Source organism: Sinohyriopsis cumingii, chromosome 11 (assembly GCF_028554795.1).
Source record: "Sinohyriopsis cumingii isolate HCF-2022 chromosome 11, ASM2855479v2, whole genome shotgun sequence".
Taxonomy (NCBI): domain Eukaryota; kingdom Metazoa; phylum Mollusca; class Bivalvia; order Unionida; family Unionidae; genus Sinohyriopsis; species Sinohyriopsis cumingii.
In genome coordinates, this window is record NC_142971.1 from 31,806,027 (window position 1) to 31,826,197 (window position 20,171).

The 20,171-nt window shown below is 34.9% G+C and overlaps 1 protein-coding gene across 1 annotated transcript in view; it reads right to left on the reverse strand.

Annotated features, from left to right (window-relative positions):
• The window catches only part of LOC149787859 (cortactin-binding protein 2-like), a 135,095-nt gene that overhangs the window by 58,854 nt on the left and 56,070 nt on the right, over positions 1 to 20,171 (reverse strand). The window contains exons 6-7 of the mRNA XM_089974087.1: positions 15,281 to 15,446; positions 2,652 to 2,933 (exon numbers count right to left, since the gene is read on the reverse strand). Coding sequence (XP_089830213.1) covers positions 2,652 to 2,933; positions 15,281 to 15,446 — 448 coding nt within the window. The remainder of the gene's footprint in view (positions 1 to 2,651; positions 2,934 to 15,280; positions 15,447 to 20,171) is intronic.

Consider the following 20,171-nt stretch of genomic DNA (forward strand, 5'->3'; position numbering starts at 1 on the left):
AGCTTCAGCATCAATGGGACTTTAATGTTGATGCATTAGCTTCAGCATCAATGGGACTTTAATGTTGATGCATTAGCTTCAGCATCAATGGGACTTTAATGTTGATGCATCAGCTTCAGCATCAATGGGACTTTAATGTTGATGCATTAGCTTCAGCATCAATGGGACTTTAATGTTGATGCATTAGCTTCAGCATCAATGGGACTTTAATGTTGATGCATTAGCTTCAGCATCAATGGGACTTTAATGTTGATGCATCAGCTTCAGCATCAATGGGACTTTAATGTTGATGCATCAGCTTCAGCATCAATGGGACTTTAATGTTGATGCATCAGCTTCAGCATCAATGGGACTTTAATGTTGATGCATCAGCTTCAGCATCAATGGGACTTTAATGTTGATGCATCAGCTTCAGCATCAATGGGACTTTAATGTTGATGCATCAGCTTCAGCATCAATGGGTCTTTAATGTTGATGCATCAGCTTCAGACAGACATGCTTGTGAAGATAACCATATTTCACAAATTTGATCATGCAGTTTTTGGATGGGTGGGGTAGTGAAATAGTGGCTGCCTCATCTGATATATAGCACTGGTTTCTTGGAGGAAAAAGATGCATGTGTCATGAAAATATGAATACAGATTTACGTTTTCAGCTGTCATCAGCACAATGCCTCTCTTGCAAAGAACTCAATGATTTTATACATAGTATTTTCATTTGACACTAAGCTGATAATGAAATTGCTAGTTCAAGAACTCATGATGCTGAGAAGCATGGAGATAACTTATTTAGCCCCTAATCATTACTCCTTATAATCAGGTTTTTGCAGATCACTAAACCTACACACACACACCCATCTCTTTCTTTTGTGCATGTATTACATTCTTTATCGTAATACTTATTGTACAATTCACTATAAATTCATCAGGTGCCAATCATTCTGCACTCAAGTTTTTTCTATCACAAGAAAGCTTGGGTTTCACCAGCTTTTGTCTGAAAGATTTTAGAAACTTTTATTCCAAATATAAAATTTTAAGAATCAAAATTAACAATCAAAGAATTGTGTTTATTTTTCTTAAATATTTGATGAGAAATAAATTGCAAATGATAACACAGAACTTTAAAAATAAACAACTGAAAATCAGATACTTCACTCAATATATACTTTTATTTGCTGCATCTAGGCATTAAAGCAATGTTATCTAAAATTAGATTTGAAAAAATGAAAATGAAAACATGTAAACGACAATGTATTAGGACAGCAACAAAGATAACTCAGTGACTCACCATGCTATCTCTGACTATATATTAAGCCTATCTAAACCATGGCAGATCGGGCAGATACTTCAGTGCTTTGTCCTAGCAACATCTATTGGATTTCATGAGTTGCCTCCCTTAGTATGTAATTCCAACTAATCAACAGCGTGTAACAGCCGGGCATTATATATCGACCGAAAATGGAGGAGGCAATTTACTTAAAAAGGATTCACTGTAAGTTTAAAATCAAAAGTATTACTACATACCAGACAGAAGTCATTACATATGTATTTTCTTATGTAAGAGTCCATTCAAGGTATGTGCTCCGCTTGTCTCGATCATGTAGGAACAGTGTTCAAATTTGAATAACATAATTTTGATTGGATGCTTGCCACCATATCAAATGAAATTCACAGATCTGAATCACAGAAATATCTGCTCAATCTGCCAAGGAGTAGACAGCGTTAACGTATCGGAACCCTGGCTAGTGCATGACGAGAAGTGTTAACGTATCGGAACCCTGGCTAGTGCATGATGAGAAGTGTTAACGTATCGGAACCCTGGCTAGTGCATGACGAGAAGTGTTAACGTATCGGAACCCTGGCTAGTGCATGACGAGAAGTGTTAACGTATCGGAACCCTGGCTAGTGCATGACGAGAAGTGTTAACGTATCGGAACCCTGGCTAGTGCATGACGAGAAGTGTTAACGTATCGGAACCCTGGCTAGTGCATGACGAGAAGTGTTAACGTATCGGAACCCTGGCTAGTGCATGACGAGAAGTATTAACGTATCGGAACCCTGGCTAGTGCATGACGAGAAGTGTTAACGTATCGGAACCCTGGCTAGTGCATGACGAGAAGTGTTAACGTATCGGAACCCTGGCTAGTGCATGACGAGAAGTATTAACGTATCGGAACCCTGGCTAGTGCATGACGAGAAGTGTTAACGTATCGGAACCCTGGCTAGTGCATGACGAGAAGTGTTAACGTATCGGAACCCTGGCTAGTGCATGACGAGAAGTATTAACGTATCGGAACCCTGGCTAGTGCATGACGAGAAATGTTAACGTATCGGAACCCTGGCTAGTGCATGATGAGAAGGAGTGGTAAGGTTCTTTTCTGTTTCTAGTAACAGTAACCGTATCTGAAGCCAGACTGGAATCATTTGTTCAAATGTGAGACAGAGTCACACTTGGATGCCAATTGTGAGTTTCATTTTAATTTTTATGAGCTGGAGAAAACAATGAAAGTTTTGGCAGATGGCACACAATGTATGGATGCATAAATGACCATACCATTAGCTAATCTGACTTTATGGCCAGGTAAGCTCACAAAAGTAATGTATCACAATGCAAACCTATATAAGTTTCAAGATTTACATTATCAAACCTACTTTCTTGGCCAGCCTCTGCAGCACAGTGGATAGGAGTGGTTCCATCCTTCATTGGCAGGTTTACATCGGCATCCAGTTCCAAGATCAGTTTCCGTAGTGACTCCAGGTTTCCGCTCGCAGCATACTTGTGGATTGGGGATGATGGAAATTCAAATGATATGGACGTTGCAAGGGTTGACAATGATGATTGTAGAGAAGAGGAAGATGATGATAATAATGGTGATGATCCTACATGTGAAGCTTCTGTCTTTTGTTTCTTCATACTAGATGGATTACTCGAATCTAAAAAAAATAAAGCGGACAAAAATCAGGTTTTGAAACATGTTTAAAACCAAATGTATTAGCCATGTGAATTTGAAACATACCATATTATAAAATATATATCAATTTGGAATGTCAAAATTAGTTAGTAGTATTAATTTCCTAGTTTGGATCACACAGACTCTAAGGGAGAAATCATTTTCTGTAATCATTTTCATCAATCAAACAATTCATACTTATTTTTGTCCCCTAAGTTTTAGTACTGAATTTTGAAGTTTTATAAAAATTCTGCAAAGATTTATACATCGAATCTGCTGAAAATTATCATTACTTTTGTCATAATTATTTGCAAACAAAGAAAACAGTTAATTAAATGCCTATGAACTAAATGACTCTAATTGGAGGACTCATGAGCAATTTTCACATGTAAATATACTACTGCATCTGACCTCTACCTCCATCATGGAGATGAGTCTATAGTCCAAAAAGTGCACAACTCAACTGAAAAGGTGTTAACAGAGTTGCTGCATTATCATCTGATGATGACAATAATATGTACTAAGTTTCACAGAGTCTACTGCATGTAGAGAGTTCTCTCACATACTGCACTCAGCTATAGCTAAATAAAAGTAAGAAACTCTTATAACAAGAGTCCCTTGAAGGGACTGATGCTCCTCTGGATTAAAAGAATATCCATGAATTCAATACATCTCTGCCTAGTAACTTGTGAGTGTTGAAACCATCTCTGACATTCTTCAGTGTTAACTGCTGTGGTTGACAAATTAGATATCCGATTGACATCATTTTCATTTAGGACTAATTAGATATCCAATTGACATCATTTTCATTTAGGACTAATTAGATGTTGTAAGTCTTATAGTGAAAATCAGATGTTGAATTACCATCCACTAAGGAAGAATAGTCACAGAAAAAGTACCACCATTTTTATTTAGGTCTAACCAGACATTGTAATAAAAAACTCTTAAGTGAAAATCACTAGTCAATTGATTGCAGAGAAATAGCAATAACAAGATTTTCAAGACAGCCACAATGTCTTGCTATATTTCAAGTCAGATCAGCATTGTTTTCATTCAGGGCCAGCTAGACATCATAAGTCTTTTGGTGAAAACCCCAAGTTGATAAGACCTTACATTATGGAAGAGTCAACAAACTTTTTAAGACTAGAAGTCAGATCAGCTCCGTTTTCAATTAGGACCAACAAGACATTTTTGTGCGAAAAACCCTTGGACCGTAAATTCATACAAGGTAGCAATAAGATTTCCCAGATCCACAGTTGTGACAATGTTAAATGTTAACGCCATATGATCAATAGCAGAAGTGATACAAAATTTTCATTATGATCATTATGGTGGCCATATTGGATGTCTGATCTGCACCACTTTCATTAAGGACCAACTAGGCTTTGGGATGACAGCTCCAATGGCCTTAGTGGTTTCAGTGTCCACCTCAGATGCGGGAGGTTGCATGTTCAAACCCCTGCTAATACCAAAGACCTATAAACAAATAGTACTAGTGACTACCACCCCTTGTGCTCAGCATTAAGAGGTGTCAGGATAATGTGACTGAGTGGAACATGTTGCCACAGGTCTGCAGCAAGATGTCCCAGTGATAGACATCACTATAAACTGCCACAGTGCAGACATCATAGTGAAATGACTTGAACTGTAAAAGCTATGTTAAAAATTCAAAATACACACACATTTAGTAAGATATAAAAAGAATAGGCATCATAAACAACATATAAAAATATAAAGTGTCTTTGATCAAAATGGTAAGAAGGAAAAAGAAAAATCCATGCAGTAGTTGTCCAATGCAATAAATGAAAAAGATTCAATTTTAAATTAGCAATTCCATTAAATTAAGAATGACTGCTTGTTAAATTGTCAATAAATCATTATTCAAAAACATCAAATCAATTATGTATTAAATGAATTCACATACAAGAATTCAATGTCAAATAAAGATGTCATCTGATTTTAACAATGTTGCATGAAGATATTCCTACAGTCTTACCAGTCTTACAAGAAAATGAATATTGTTAAATTTGACACATGAAGATATGCACATAGTGTTACAAGAAAATGAATATTGTTAAATTTGACACATGAAGATATTCATAGTGTTACAAGAAAATGAATATTGTTAAATTTGACACATGAAGATATTCATAGTATTACAAGAAAATGAATATTGTTAAATTTGACACATGAAGATATTCATAGTGTTACAAGAAAATGAATATTGTTAAATCTGACACATGAAGATATTCATAGTGTTACAAGAAAATGAATATTGTTAAATTTGACACATGAAGATATTCATTGTCTTACAAGAAAATGAAGGTTGTTCATTTTTACACATGCACTGAATATCTATCAAGACAAAATTATAAACTAGAGTGAATACAATGGTTCAGCACCACAAATGCCTGTGCTTTTTATTGCCTATTCCAACCCCAACACCCATCAGATAATAACCATGGGGTCACAATGCATAATTCATAATATGTACATATAACCTTCCAGTTAGAATTGCACACATCAAGTTTTTGTCAGAAAATTTTGAAACTGTCACTGTGTTTGAAATTAGTGCACACCAGACCTTTCACCCTCTCTATGTCCTAGGGACAGGAGTTAAGGATGATGCCTCTCTCACAGATGGATGCCTGGGGCAACTATATTAAACACACAATTTTGTTAATTTCCATCCTGAAATTTAGATGGGGTTATGGCCAGATGATGGACATGATGATAAAAAAAAATCTTCATAAAACTTGTACACAGTCACACACAAATCTGAAACATAAAATATACATTGCAACTGACCATAACTGTGAAATCCCTTTAACACCCACCATTTATGGTATATCAACCAACCCATGTTAAGATTTTCATTTTTCATCATTTATCTACATTTTCAACCTCTCCACAACTGACATCTTATTACCCAGCCATTTATATATCACATCAGTAGCTGCTAAAGACACATGCTAGACAAAATTCTCCAACACTCTCATGCAAATCATGTTCCCTTGATTTCATCTATACCTACCATTCACATACGTACTCCTATAATGGTGAACATTAATTAAATTGACTGCCAATTATCATTACAAGTTTGGATATTTACTATTCTGTCAATGACGTTTGTCAATCATTCATCTGTTGCTACTGGGTGCACCAAGAATGCTAAACAAGTGTTATATTGCACAGGGAAAGCATGCACCATCAACTGATGCACTTTATTTTTCAATTTTATTGAAGTTTGTATACAAAGAATGATCTCATGAAAAGTAACCCTCTGGGTGACAAGTCATCCCTATGTGCAGTCTTACTCAAGTCAGTGCCAAAGATTCTAGCTGTGCTTCACAGCAAAGGATTATTTACAAAGAATCTCTAACCTGCAATGTAAATTGAACACTTTTCCTTCTAACAAAAAGATTACTAATTTATGAAACATTTAACTTGCTCTTAAGCCATTACCTGAGCTCAGCATGAGGGAAGGGTTCTTATGCATTGTACATGCCATGCCCAACATCAAATCATAAATTTATGAAAATTTTGAGGGGTCATTAAAAAGTTTGAATCGGCTCATGCAGCAAGTACGCAGTAAAAGCATGAGGTGTCATGTCCGTACTGAGCTTCGTAAGATACACTTATTCAAAATTCCTCAATATTCTATTCACATAATGCACAGTTTGGTCAATGATGTTTATTCCACTTAGCATATTATGTGCTTAGTATAGACCCTGGCTCCATATTCTTACAAGTTTCTGAACATGAAAACCAAGCTCAAAGCCTACAGATTCTCATGCTGTGTAATTGTGTTTAGAATGTGTTTAGAATGAAGATAGAATCAGTAAGCTTTCATTATGCTGTGTAACCGTTTAGAATGAAGATAGAATCAGTAAGCTTTCATTATGCTGTATAACAGTTTAGAATGAAGATAGAATCAGTAAGCTTTCATTATGCTGTGTAACTGTTTAGAATGAAGATAGAATCAGTAAGCTTCCATTATGCTGTGTAACTGTGTTTAGAACAAACATAGAATCAGTAAGTTTTCATTATGCTGTGTAACTGTGTTTAGAATGAAGATAGAATCAGTAAGCTTTCATTATGCTATTAACTGTTTAGAACGAACATAGAATCAGTAAGTTTTCATTATGCTGTGTAACTGTTTAGAATGAAGATAAAATCTGTAACCTTTAAACTTTCAGGATATTCTTATTTTGGTTCCTCTTTTATCATGATAAATTTCAACCACATATGCATGCTCTATGTTTCAAATCTGGTTTGGGGTTTTAATCTTTCGGGCTTATGATCTTTGGGTTTTGTTCTTTGGGGGTTTTGATCTTGAATTTCATGTTCCTGTATTCACAAACCTTTTGAACCTGAATGTTTGAAATTCAAAATTGCTTGTGATACAACTTGAATATTAGTGAAATTGCTGCAAAATAAACTATTTATGTTTAACAGACAGCTGGATCTATAACTGTTAACAGACAGCTGGATCTTTAACTGTTAACAGACAGCTGGATCTATAACTATTAACAGAGAGCTGGATATATAAGTGTTAACAGACAGCTGGATCTTTAACTGTTAATAGACAGCTGGATCTTTAACTGTTAACAGACAGCTGGATCTTTAACTGTTAATAGACAGTTGGATCTTTAACTGTTAACAGACAGCTGGATCTTTAACTGTTAACAGACAGCTGGATCTTTAACTGTTAACAGACAGCTGGATCTTTAACTGTTAACAGACAGCTGGATCTATAAATGTTAACAGACATCTGGATCTATAAGTGTTAACAGACAGCTAGATCTATAACTGTTAACAGACAGCTGTATCTATAACTGTTAACAGACAGGATCTGTATTGCTACCTTGTAATATCATGTATTTGTGTTAGTTTATTTACTGCATGCTATACAAAATTTTAGTCTGAGTGTGCTCTCAAGTTAAGGAGTTGTGCAGCTGGATCTGACAGCACATCATGCAATACAGATCTAGGTTGACACTCATTACACCGGATGTGCATTACACATAAGCAGATACAGTAAAGATATTCAAGTCAATGAAAATCAAACACATTTCATTTTTGCTCAGCACTGAACTCGATAATAAGAAATGTACAAAGCTCTATGGCAGCAACTGAACATTAAAAAAGTTACAGTGAAAGGAACTTTTTGGTTCGAATAGTTTACTCAATACAAACTTGGTCAATACAAAACACAAGCAGATGTCATGCATACAATTTCCTTAGGGACTTACCATTTCATTCAGATGAGGCTGGGATAATTTTAGCAAAATTTCCAGCCATTAAATAATTTCCTATCCTAAGAACTATCAACTAATTTATAGACATAGGAAGGGATCCATTCAAGATTTTATAAAATCATTAAAATAATCTAATTATGACAATGTAGTCAGCAACCTATTATATTTCACAAAAAACCTTAAGCTGTTCATGAAAACAACTTTACAAGATACCCCTGCTTTTCCATAAAATGAATTCAAACAAGAGTCCCTGAAAGGGACTTGCACTCCACTGGATGAAAAGAATTTCCAAGACTTTAAGATAAGATAATTTCTTCCTTTTACAAAATTTTTTTCTTTTACAATTTCTTTCTTTGAGCAATGAAACCATCTGGAATATTCTTCAGCCATAATAAAAATTTCAAATTAGCTGCTGTGTACATATTGGATGTCAGATTGCCAACATTTTCATTTAGGACCAATCAGGCATCACGTAAAGTCTTTTGGTGAAAACCTAATGTTGTAATGGATCCATTCATGGGGAGTAGTAGCAATAAGATTTTCAAGGCAGCTGTTGCATCACCCATAGATGGCTCTATGACTGGCACTATTTCCATTTATGACCAACTAGGTTTCATAATAAGTCTATTAGTAAAGACCCTATGCTGATATAGCCATTAATTAGGCAGGAGTAAAGATAACATTTTCAAGAAAGCCACCATGTTGGCTATATTGAGGGTAAGTCATTTTCATTTAGAACCAAACAGACATCATAGTAACTCTTCTAATTAAAACCCTTTGTCAAAATGTCTTTCCATTTAAGAGTAGTAAAAACAGTATTTTTACGATGGCCTTATAAAGGATGTCAAATCAGCACCATTTTAATTTAGAATCAGCGAAACATTATAAGAAGACTTTCAGTGTAAACCTCATGCTTATATGATCATTCATTCAGGAGCAGTGATCACAATATTTTCAAGATAATCCCTCTGGCAACCATATTAGACAACAAATCAGCACTATTTTCATTTACAACCAACAAGAAATCAAAGGAAATCTTTTCGTGAAAAGACCATGATGATGTAACAATCTCTTCAGGAGGTGTAACAATAAGATGGCTGTTATGATGGCCATGAAAAGAAGTCTGAAAAGTACCAGGAACTGTTGAGGGATGTAAAGCAAAAGGATGGAAACATACACAGCAAGTTTAATATCAAGGGGTACACAGTAGAAGTAGCACTGAAGTCAGCCTGGATATGGGACTAGATACAACAATATCTGTACATAAGTTTTGAATATTTCCTGACAAGCGTATCACAGGGACTGAGTTTTAGTGTATGACACTTTTGCACTTAATGCTCCCTCAATGTAAGTTTGAAGTTTGGTGGCAACGTGCAAACTGAATGTGTGGCACTGATACAATTTTTTGTGTAATCTGTTAAACAATCACCAAACGTAGGTCACAGTGACCCAGACTTGGAGCAAAACATATGTTCAACTCAACATGCATCCAAAGTGCAAGCTTGCTGTCAATTGGTATGTATAGGAGTTAAAGTTTGAAAAATGAGAACAGACATATGCGCAGACTGACAATATGAACTCTATTTAAGACCTTCTAAAAGCTTGAGGCATAATCAAACCTATATATATATATAACAATTAATCAAACCTTTATGTATATAACAATTATTTTGGGGCCCCGTGTGGCCGAGTGGTCTAAAGCACTTTCCGTTACAGATCACTGCCATCTCACCAGTCTGCGCCGGTTCGAATCTCAGATTCAGCCAGTGTGGGTATGTGAGAAAGCTTGCCAGTAGCTTCTTGTGGGTCGGTGGTTCTTTCCAGGTTTTTCCCGGGTTCTTCCGTCACCATCAATAATGGCCGCCATGTATAGCCTATCATGTGCTGAAAAATGGCATTAAACCCCATGACAACAACAACAACAATCATTTTAAAATTAAAACCCACAGAACTGTCAACACAATATATCCATTCATAAAGATCACAGATCTTCCAGTAAATAATTAGCTTTCACATTCTGGAATAAATATATACATCATAATAACTTGCCAATAAATGGACTCACTGCATACAACAAAGACCCAGATCTGTCCTTGTTTTATCAATCTGCAGAGATCTTGGTCTATGTAATAGAACAAGCAACACAGACCCTGATCTGCTGGCAAAATATGCAACAGAAGATCAAGGTCTATGTTATTCGCAATTAGATGTAATTATACACAGGTATATAATACAGTAACTTTGCACTATCAATCCAAAAATGTCATTCTAATTCTCCTTGATTTCTGAGCTAAAAATAGCTTAAAACAATGAATGCAGCAACATGAGAAAAAATTCTGCTATTACATCCATTGACTGCAAAAATGTACTAAATGTATGCTCACCATTCCAAACATCATTTCAAAATGCAAAGGTACATGACACTGAATTATCTGACAACAATTATCATGCATCGTGATGACAGCCATACAAGGGAACGTGTTAAAAGGGACTTGTACACATTGAAAGGTATTAAATGGCTGTGAGTGCATTTACCTTGGTTACAGCAACTACATTAATAGAACATTACTTCGCTATTGGCAGAGCAGAGATAGCTCCGTATTCTCATTAGCTTAGCAGCTTGGGTAAGAATCTGACTTCATTACAGAAATTTTTTTCCATTAAAAGTACACTGAAATATCAGTACATGTATATATTCAAAATTCAATAGTTATAACAATCTGAATTTGTATAATATTACATAGTGGCAATAACAAGAGTGTCTGGTAACAAACTTTTAACCATGCTGTTATTATATAACACTTATACCCCAGCCAGCAATAGCTGAAATGTGTAACAATTGAGTGATAGTTGGGTGGAGTTGGTGATTCATCAACTATACTCAAGTTCTTACTATTAAAGACAGGCTTTTCAAACACACCAGCTAGACCCATATAAGATGTCAGGCCTGCCTTTAACTCGAGTCCTTCCAATTAGACCCATATAAAATGTCAGGCCTGCCTTTAACTAGAGTCCCTCCAATTAGACCCATATAAAATGTCAGGCCCGCCTTTAACTAGAGTCCCTCTAATTAGACCCATATAAAATGTCAGGCCTGCCTTTAACTAGAGTCCCTCCAATTAGACCCATATAAGATGTCAAACCTGCCTTTAACAAGAGTCCCTCCAATTAGACCCATATAAAATGTCAGGCCTGCCTTTAACTAGAGTCCCTCCGAGGGACTGATGCTCTACGGGCTGAAAAGAGTTCTCAGTAATCCAAGATAAGATCATTTCATCTCCTGACATGAGATAGACACCGTTATCATTTAGAACAAGAGTCCTTTGGTCAAAAGCTCATGTCAGTATGACCATCCATTCTGGAGCAGTAGAGATTACCAGATATTTGTTATGGTGGCTACCACAGTGGCAATATTGGATGCTAGATTGGCACTATTTTCATTTCAGTTTCATATGATCATCAATTCAGGAGGAATAATGTTAACAAAATTTCCAAGATGGCCAACATAGTGTCCATATGAGATGCCAGATCAGCATCATTTGCATGTAGGACCAACAACCATCTAGACACCATAAAAAGACTTCTTCTGGTAAAACTACCATATCAATATGACTTTCCATTTATGAGGAGTAACATTTAGATGTTCAAGATGGCTACCTGGTGGCCATAATGGATTCAGATAGGCACTGTTTTCATTTAAGGCCAACAAAACAAGATCCCTTTTGGTAAAAAAAAAAAACATACTGATATGACCAGCCAGCCAGGTGGAGTAGAAATTTTTTTCAAGATTGCTGCCATGGTGACCATATTGGATATCATATCAGCACCATTTTCATTAGGACCAAGTAGACATCATAAAAAGTCTTTAGTGTAAACTCCATGTTGATATGATCATCCATTCTGAAGTAGAAGAGATAACATGATTTTCATGATGGTCATTGTTATGACCATTCTGGGACCAATTAGACCTTGGGACGAATGTGTATTTGTAAAGTTTCACTGTAAACCTCCAAATGGTTTAGGATGTGTAGCAATAATAAAACTTTCCTAACAGACATCAGATGACAGACAAAAGCCAGACAGAAGGCAGACATTTGATGATCTCATAAACATGAAATAATTTAAATCCTTTTGAACCATATTATTTTGCATGCAATAATGGTGGCCTTTTGAACACCTGAGCTATAATCTGTTCATGTGTAGATGCAATTACAATGAATGTCGAGGTCCATAATGGATCAAGCAGACATCATAAAAAGTCTTTTAGTGAAAGCCAAATCTTGATATGATATGACCATAGCCGTCATATTAGATGTCTGTGTGAAATCATTTTCATTAGATAACATATTAAGTCTTCTGAAGAAAACTAGGTGTCAATAAAGGTATAACTTTTCCTTCAGTATTTGAAAGGGTAACACAATTTTCAAGATGGCTAATGTGGTGGCCATTTTGGACTTCAGATTAGCACAATTTTCACTTAGAAAATCATATGACATCATTAAATGACTTTTAGTGAAACCCCTGAGTTGACTGGACCATCCATTCAGAAGAAGCAGCAATAACAAGATCTTCAACATTACCACCATGGTTGTCATATTGAGTGTCTAAGCAGAACCATTTTCATGTGGAATCAACAAGACATGATGGAAACCCCATAAAAAACATTGCACTGGAGGAGTAGCACTAACAAAATCTGTCGCAGTAGCCATATTGGCCATCAGACCAGCACCATTTTATTTAAGACCAACGAAACATTGTAATAGTCTTTCAGTTTAAACCTAATGTTGCTGTAACCATCCATTCTGGAGGAGTAATGATAACATGTTTCTCATGGCGACCACTGTGGCAGCCATAATGGATGTCAGAGCAATACATGTACCATATGCATTTAGGACCAACTAGATCCTGGATGAATGTGTGTGTAAAGTTTCATGATGTTCCTCCAGGAAGTTTAGACGGAGTAGCATTGGAAGACATGTCAGATGATAGACAATGGATAACATACAACAGACAACACACCATCCCATAAGCTCTTCTGACCTATGACAACAGAGCTTAAAAAAAGATGATGCAATTTAATTCCATGAAATGAAACTTAATCCTTTTGAAATGCCTCAGCAAAGATTAATAACCCTAATGGATAACTAATGCACTCACAGCCAAAAATAAAAGTATAATGCAGCTTCACTATTTCAGACAATGCATGTTACATTAATAGAGCTACATCAAGTACTACATTCTGACAGTGTCTAAACTACAGATAATTATGGGTTCACTGTGACAACCATTGACAGACAGGATGTTATGGTGTCTATTACAACTTTACCTGTTATACCATCCAGAAATCCTTGTCAACTTGAAAAAAATGTATTTTAATATAACTGAATAATAAGCTTTTAAAATGTACAATTAAACAATATTCCATATTATTTAAAGGAAAATAATGCACTAACATCTTCTGCACACTTGAATAAGCATATGTTAAATTATTGGTTGGGATGAAAAACTTAATGATTGATTACTAGTTCAATTGGTATTGAGAGAGAGAGAGAGAGAGAGAGTGTGTGTGTGTGTGTGTGTGTGTGTGTGTGTGTGTAGACACATAATATGACAGATATGAATATGCAAAAAGAGAGAAAGAAAACATATGCCCAAGTATTATCATTAAGCTTGAGTTTTTCTGGCATAGAAAGCAGCATTAATATTTTATCCCATAATTTCAGTTCATTGAAAATAATTCATTTTACTAGTCAAATAGTGCTTACTATAGTTCCGCATCCTAGAATTATATGGGTGATCAAGCCTGATTGATAAAGTGTAAGTCACCTGGAATGGATAAAAAAAAAAAATACACATGTACTTAATAAAGCATGAAAAAACATCAGGCATCAGTGAATGTTCATCCTGTGCAACATTTTTCTAAGGGGGCCCCAAGTGGCCAAGTGGTCTGAAGTGCTGTCCGTTACAGATCACTGCCATCTCCCCTCTGTCTGCGTGGATTCGAGTCTCGGATTCGGCTAATGTGGGTACATGAGAAAGCTCACCAGTAGCTTCTCGTGGGTCGGTATTTCTGTCCGGGGTTTTCCCAGGTTCTTCCTCCACCATTAATACTGGCCGTGTGCTAAAATATGGCATTAAACCCTACAACAACAACAACAACATTTTTCTAAAGCTAAGCCTACTGGGAAATAGGCCCATTGACTTCATGAACTGTTGTTATTTCTTATTTTGTACAAGATTGAACTGTATTGTCCATCTATTCTGCCGTGACCTTTAACCTCTTCAACTAGACCTTTGTACAATTACTGTATGTAATCACTTATAAGCTGAGATCAACTACAAACTACACAGACCCAGATCTGCCAGCTCATAATGTGGCAGCAGATCTTGGTCTATGCAGTCTGTTCAGAGTATTCATTTGAATAAACAATAGAGATCATAATCTGCCAACACATAATACAATAACAGATCAGGTTCTCTTTTTGCAACTGGATTTGACTTACAAGCAAGCAGAGATGTGAAGTAAAGGCTTTGATTATAATGTTCAAATACCTGAGATAAAATAGCAAACTAAAAAGCTTAATGGACAAAACAAGGAGGACACCTGAGCAATACAATGACTGTTACTTGTCACCTTCTGTGACATGTTTTAAGATGGACTCTTACTTTTCCAAAAGGAGGCAGTATGACTTAGTGGTTGATACTGTGGACTCAGGATTGGGAGGTCATGTGTTCCAATCCTGATATTGCTAGGTTGAGCCCCTTAAAAGACACTCAAATATGACTGATCCAATAATATCGGTTGTCAAAGGATATCAGCATAAACTGAAATGGTGAGGGGGTGGTTACCTGCAATGAATCAACATGTTGTCCAAGTGTCCATGGATAGCAAAATATTTTCCAGTGATACATACTGTTAAAAAAAAACACAAAAATTATTGCCTCAAGATCCACCAGCATTTTTGAAGTTCAACACAAATATTATGCATAGATTTGTAAATATTTAAATAGTAGTTTTGTATTCTTAGCTATTAAGATAATGCAGAGAAAAACATTTCTGTCCCTTTACCTGTAACCATGGAAACAAGCAGTTGCTGAAGGTCTGCCATCTCTGGGCCAAGGAAGTCGAAAGAATCAGGAAGAGAAGCAGAGAGCTGCGAGGTGGAGAAAGGGGTTTCTTTGTCAGTCTGTGACTCAGGCTGCAGAGCATCAAGGCTATTATTAGTGGCAGAAAACTGAAAAGAAGAAGCATGCACATGCTGAACAGAAAAAAATGCACACATATGCAGGGAGAGGAAATCAAATGTGTCACAATTCTAGAGCTATATGAATGGAAAATGATATTAAAACTAGCGATTTATTTAAAACTCCTCTTGTGGAATCTTTAACATACATTCTAGCAAAAGCTCAGAAAATTAAATTTTATTATAAATTTGAGATAAATACATTTACAAAAGTGCAAGTTCATCACCAACATCAACTCAAAAGTTTTGTGCTTTTCAGACATGAAGTTATTTTCAGCAAGAACTTCTGTAACAAAAACTGTTATGCATCCATTCTTGCATATGCAACCAATGAAACGAGATAGTCTGCAAATTACCATGTGATAAATGTCTGCAAATTGCCATGTGATAAATGTCTGCAAATTGCCATGTGATAAATGTCTGCAAATTACCATGTGATAAATGTCTGCAAATTGCCATGTGATAAATATCTGAAACTGTTATGTGATAAATGTCGTACTGAAAAAATTCCAGAATCATATTCATTTTAATTGAAAATGATAAATTCTTTGAATCATACAATACACCATTTGCTGAAATCAGTTCATGTCGTATAAATTATTTAATTTGATAAATATCAAACAAAAATTATTCCAAGCTGCTGTGTATGAGTCTTAATAATTACAATAATCGATAAATGCCACAAACTTTTGTCCATATTTAAAAGATTGTCCTGTTATATATTAATTAAATACTCATGTGTTTCATATCAATGTGAGGAATAAACAAAAATCTATGATACATGTACTATAGGCAATACATACATCAAAACATACACAGTATGCTCAAGACAGGAATACATTTCAAGAAAACCAATTTATTATTATTACTTTTTATTATTAATAGTAGTACAGGAGTAGTAGTAGTATTAGTAGTAGTAGTAGTAGAATTGATGAAACTGCTCCTGGATGATAATTTGAAAGACTGATGACAACTAACAGTAATCATTAAAGGACAAATAAACAGAAATTGTAGAGTAAGTAATTTTTTAATATTCATGCTTTTCATACTAAAATATACGTGGATTGTAAATCTGCTTCTTCTATAATGCACTCTACAAAATTTCAGAAATTTAGCAACAAAATTAAAAATAGTGTGTTCTGAATTACCAAATGGATCACCTTCCTTGACTTGGGCTTTTTGCTCTTATGTGCAATGTCATTCCAGAACAAACTGACTATCCATTACAGTAGAGGTGTATTGATGAAATCATCAATTTAAGTGAGCACAATGCATTTTTTTAATGCAGCATAACATTTATCAACTTATAATGCAAAGCATGCAATGCACAAGCATTTTCTGTTTTTGAAGGAAGCAGTTTATTGTGCATCCTTTATAATTTAATCAACAAGTTCTCTCCCCTGATGCATCACTTCTTCCTATGTATCAAGCAGGCTGAGATAATGCATGCTCCAACTTTAGTGAGGATAACTCTTTAAACCAATGGAACCCTATATACTCGCTTTTAAGACAAGTCCAACTGCAAGCTCTGATCAAACAGCAAACACCAAAGACCCTGATCTGCTGTCACATAATGCATCTGCAGATCTGGGTCTGTGCAGTTTGTTAGGAGTAATCAGCAGAACAAACAATATAGACCCTGATCTGCAGGTGGATTATGCTACAGCAGATCAGGGTCTTTGGTGTCTGCTGTTTGACTCAACCTATAAGTGAGTACATACTGTACTCTATGCTGCATAATTTTTGAAGATCAATGAATATGGGGTTCAGTCATGCAATATTCCAATTCAAGTTGAAACAGACCCCATACTAGGCCTTTAAAGAAAGAATGAAAATTGGCATGACCCGATTTTAAAATTAGTTTTTACTACATGCAGTACACTCAGCTTTAGTAAAACACAAACTACGATGTATTTGCAATAATAAGTGACCATAGTCTGGATATTAACTGTATCTCTCACTGATGACATTCTGAGTTAAAAGTATAAAAGCTATTTATTTCCAGGACAATATAATACAGTTTTGGAATGGATCAAGAAATAAAATTGATTATCATATTTGACATAATAAATGCCTTTTTGGTAAACACTTGCATAACAATTTTCCAGTTAGTGCATGGTTCCCAATCATGATTAGCTTTGTGGGATGGAAGTGATCATTAAAACCAACAAATGAACATCATAATGTGCCTAACTGATGTCTTGTATTTCATGCTTAATTTAGTGCCACTATATTGGGAATAACAGTGAACTCCAAAATGGAGACTTTGGGAGCTAACTGTTTTAGCATGTACTTACATATGATGGAAATGCTGCTTACAATGTCATCTGTGCATGCTTATTAAGTTAAACCTCCTTAAATTTGCCCAAACAATAATTTTTATAAGTGCACAACATGTATTGTGTAATATGCTATTTCAATATACATGTAGGATGATATTTCACATTTTATATATGTTTATGTGTTCACAGATGCCTGTGCATATGTTCTAGATATGATAATTTGACTTTTAGAATCACTTAATTGTTTCATGTCAAGCAAAATGTATCACACTGTGTTGTATATACTGTATATATTGTACATAAAAAGCTAGAAGGCCTCAAAGTAAATTAGTTCTGTAACCAAGTTACCTTCTCTAAATAAAGTCTTTATTATTATTATTTTTATTATTATTATTATTATTATTATTATTATTATAGCTCCAGAACATTGTACAATGTTCAACTTGCATCAAAATAAAATAACTGAGTGCTTTGCGTAAGTATTATACAATGCTATAGGGGGTTTCACGGTTGCAACAGAGTTAGTGATCATAGCACCTAAAATTACCTCCCTTAGCTCCAATGCACATGCCCACAAAAAGTTTCCAGTTCGGATAGTTCACCGTTCTACACTTGGTTAGCGAAACATAAAAGTCAACAAAGAAAAGTATCTTAGCTGTATTACCAGATCATTATGGTTAAACCAATGAATCAATTATATATGCCAAACATCTTTTGTTCATACTAGGAGAATAATTATAGACATTAAAGCTGATAATTAGATTCAGTGACCATACTTACATTATATCAGATAATTAAATAATATTTACTTTCCATACTGAAATGATATCAAATAATTAAATTAAATACACTGTCCATGCATGATAATATAAATTCATTATCCATAATTTCAGATACAATTGTAGGATCATTTCACTCTGCTCTCCGATTTTAAAAATTTATTGCACATTTTTGGTTATATAACTTTAACGAAAACAATCTCAATAATTTGCATTTTTCATATGTTGATATATCTTTCTTTCTCAGTTATTTTCACAAGGCTAATAGTTCTTTTATAACACGAGTGAAGAAAGTTATAACACAAGTTCGAAGAGAAAATTATAACACAAATTCGATACGTCAGCTGATTTGTAATCCTGAATATTTTAAACCAGGAGTTTTTTTATATAAATGGAACACAGTATTTTAATGCATTCAGAGTTACTTAACAAAGCAATAATTACAATAGCTATCATAACAATAAATGAGTGTAATTAATGCAGATGGAATATTTATTCATATTTGGGTGTAAATATCGTACAATATTCAGATTAAATAACATGCCCAATGATGTTTTGTTTGTTGTTTCATTTTTTTTTTGACTTCTGAAACATCAGATATCGGATGGTACATGCAATAACTTTCAGCATGATTTTTCTTTCAAGGATATACAGACCCATATACATAATCATCAAGGAGACTCATACGTGCACCTGTCTGTTCAAGCGTGGTTGACATTTGTGCATTTTGAAAAAACTCAGGTTATTTCATGAAAAATATAATGAACATTAATAGAAGCAACAGTCTAAATCAATAATATAAAAAAACCATAACAAGTTAGAATTTTTTCTCGTCGTTCAACCTCCATTAACTGCTATGATTTAAGCTGTACAAAATAAACATATCTTCATTATTCTTCAAGCGAGATAAATTGCAAGAACTTTTTATGCAGCGATAAACTTTCACACAATCAAATAATACAAACTAAAGCATAAGGTAGTAATGGAAAGATAATGAAGTTCTGAAACGGGCAGATAATATTTATTTGAAAGCTGGAAGCAGTGCAAGTTAGTGAAAAAAAATAAAAGATGTAAAAATAATTGATCAAATATTGAAAGAATTTCTTTTTAAGATAGTGAGATAATGATCCTGCTTGCATAATGTGAGTGGTGAAACCCCTTATTGGAGGCATACTGATCAAAGGTTAGCTTGTTTACCATATACATGCTGACAACAGGCTGCTGACCATAAACAGTAGAAACCCATATCTACTCTTGCATAATGATATGGTGGATCGAGGTCTACACTGCTACTCTATTATTATTCTAAGTGAACAACAAAGACCCTAGTCTTGTTCAACCAGACTGTCACATGGCTTTGTTAAACCTCTGGCATACAAAGGTGTGGCAAAATGCTATACTGGTCTCTGCTACAAATAGAAGGTGCTTCTGGCAAACCTTGAAAAACAAACTGGATATTCTTCCATTCCACAAAATTTATTTAAATATACTTTCTGCAATTAATAAAGCCCAAACTCTATATAAGCTTAAAAGGATATCATTAAATATAATTTTAAAAAAAGATGTAAGTGCAGGACTTGTTTCAATAAATGAAACTGTCAATGTTTGTGTGAAACATGACATCATCTCAATATCGCAATGACATATTACATTAC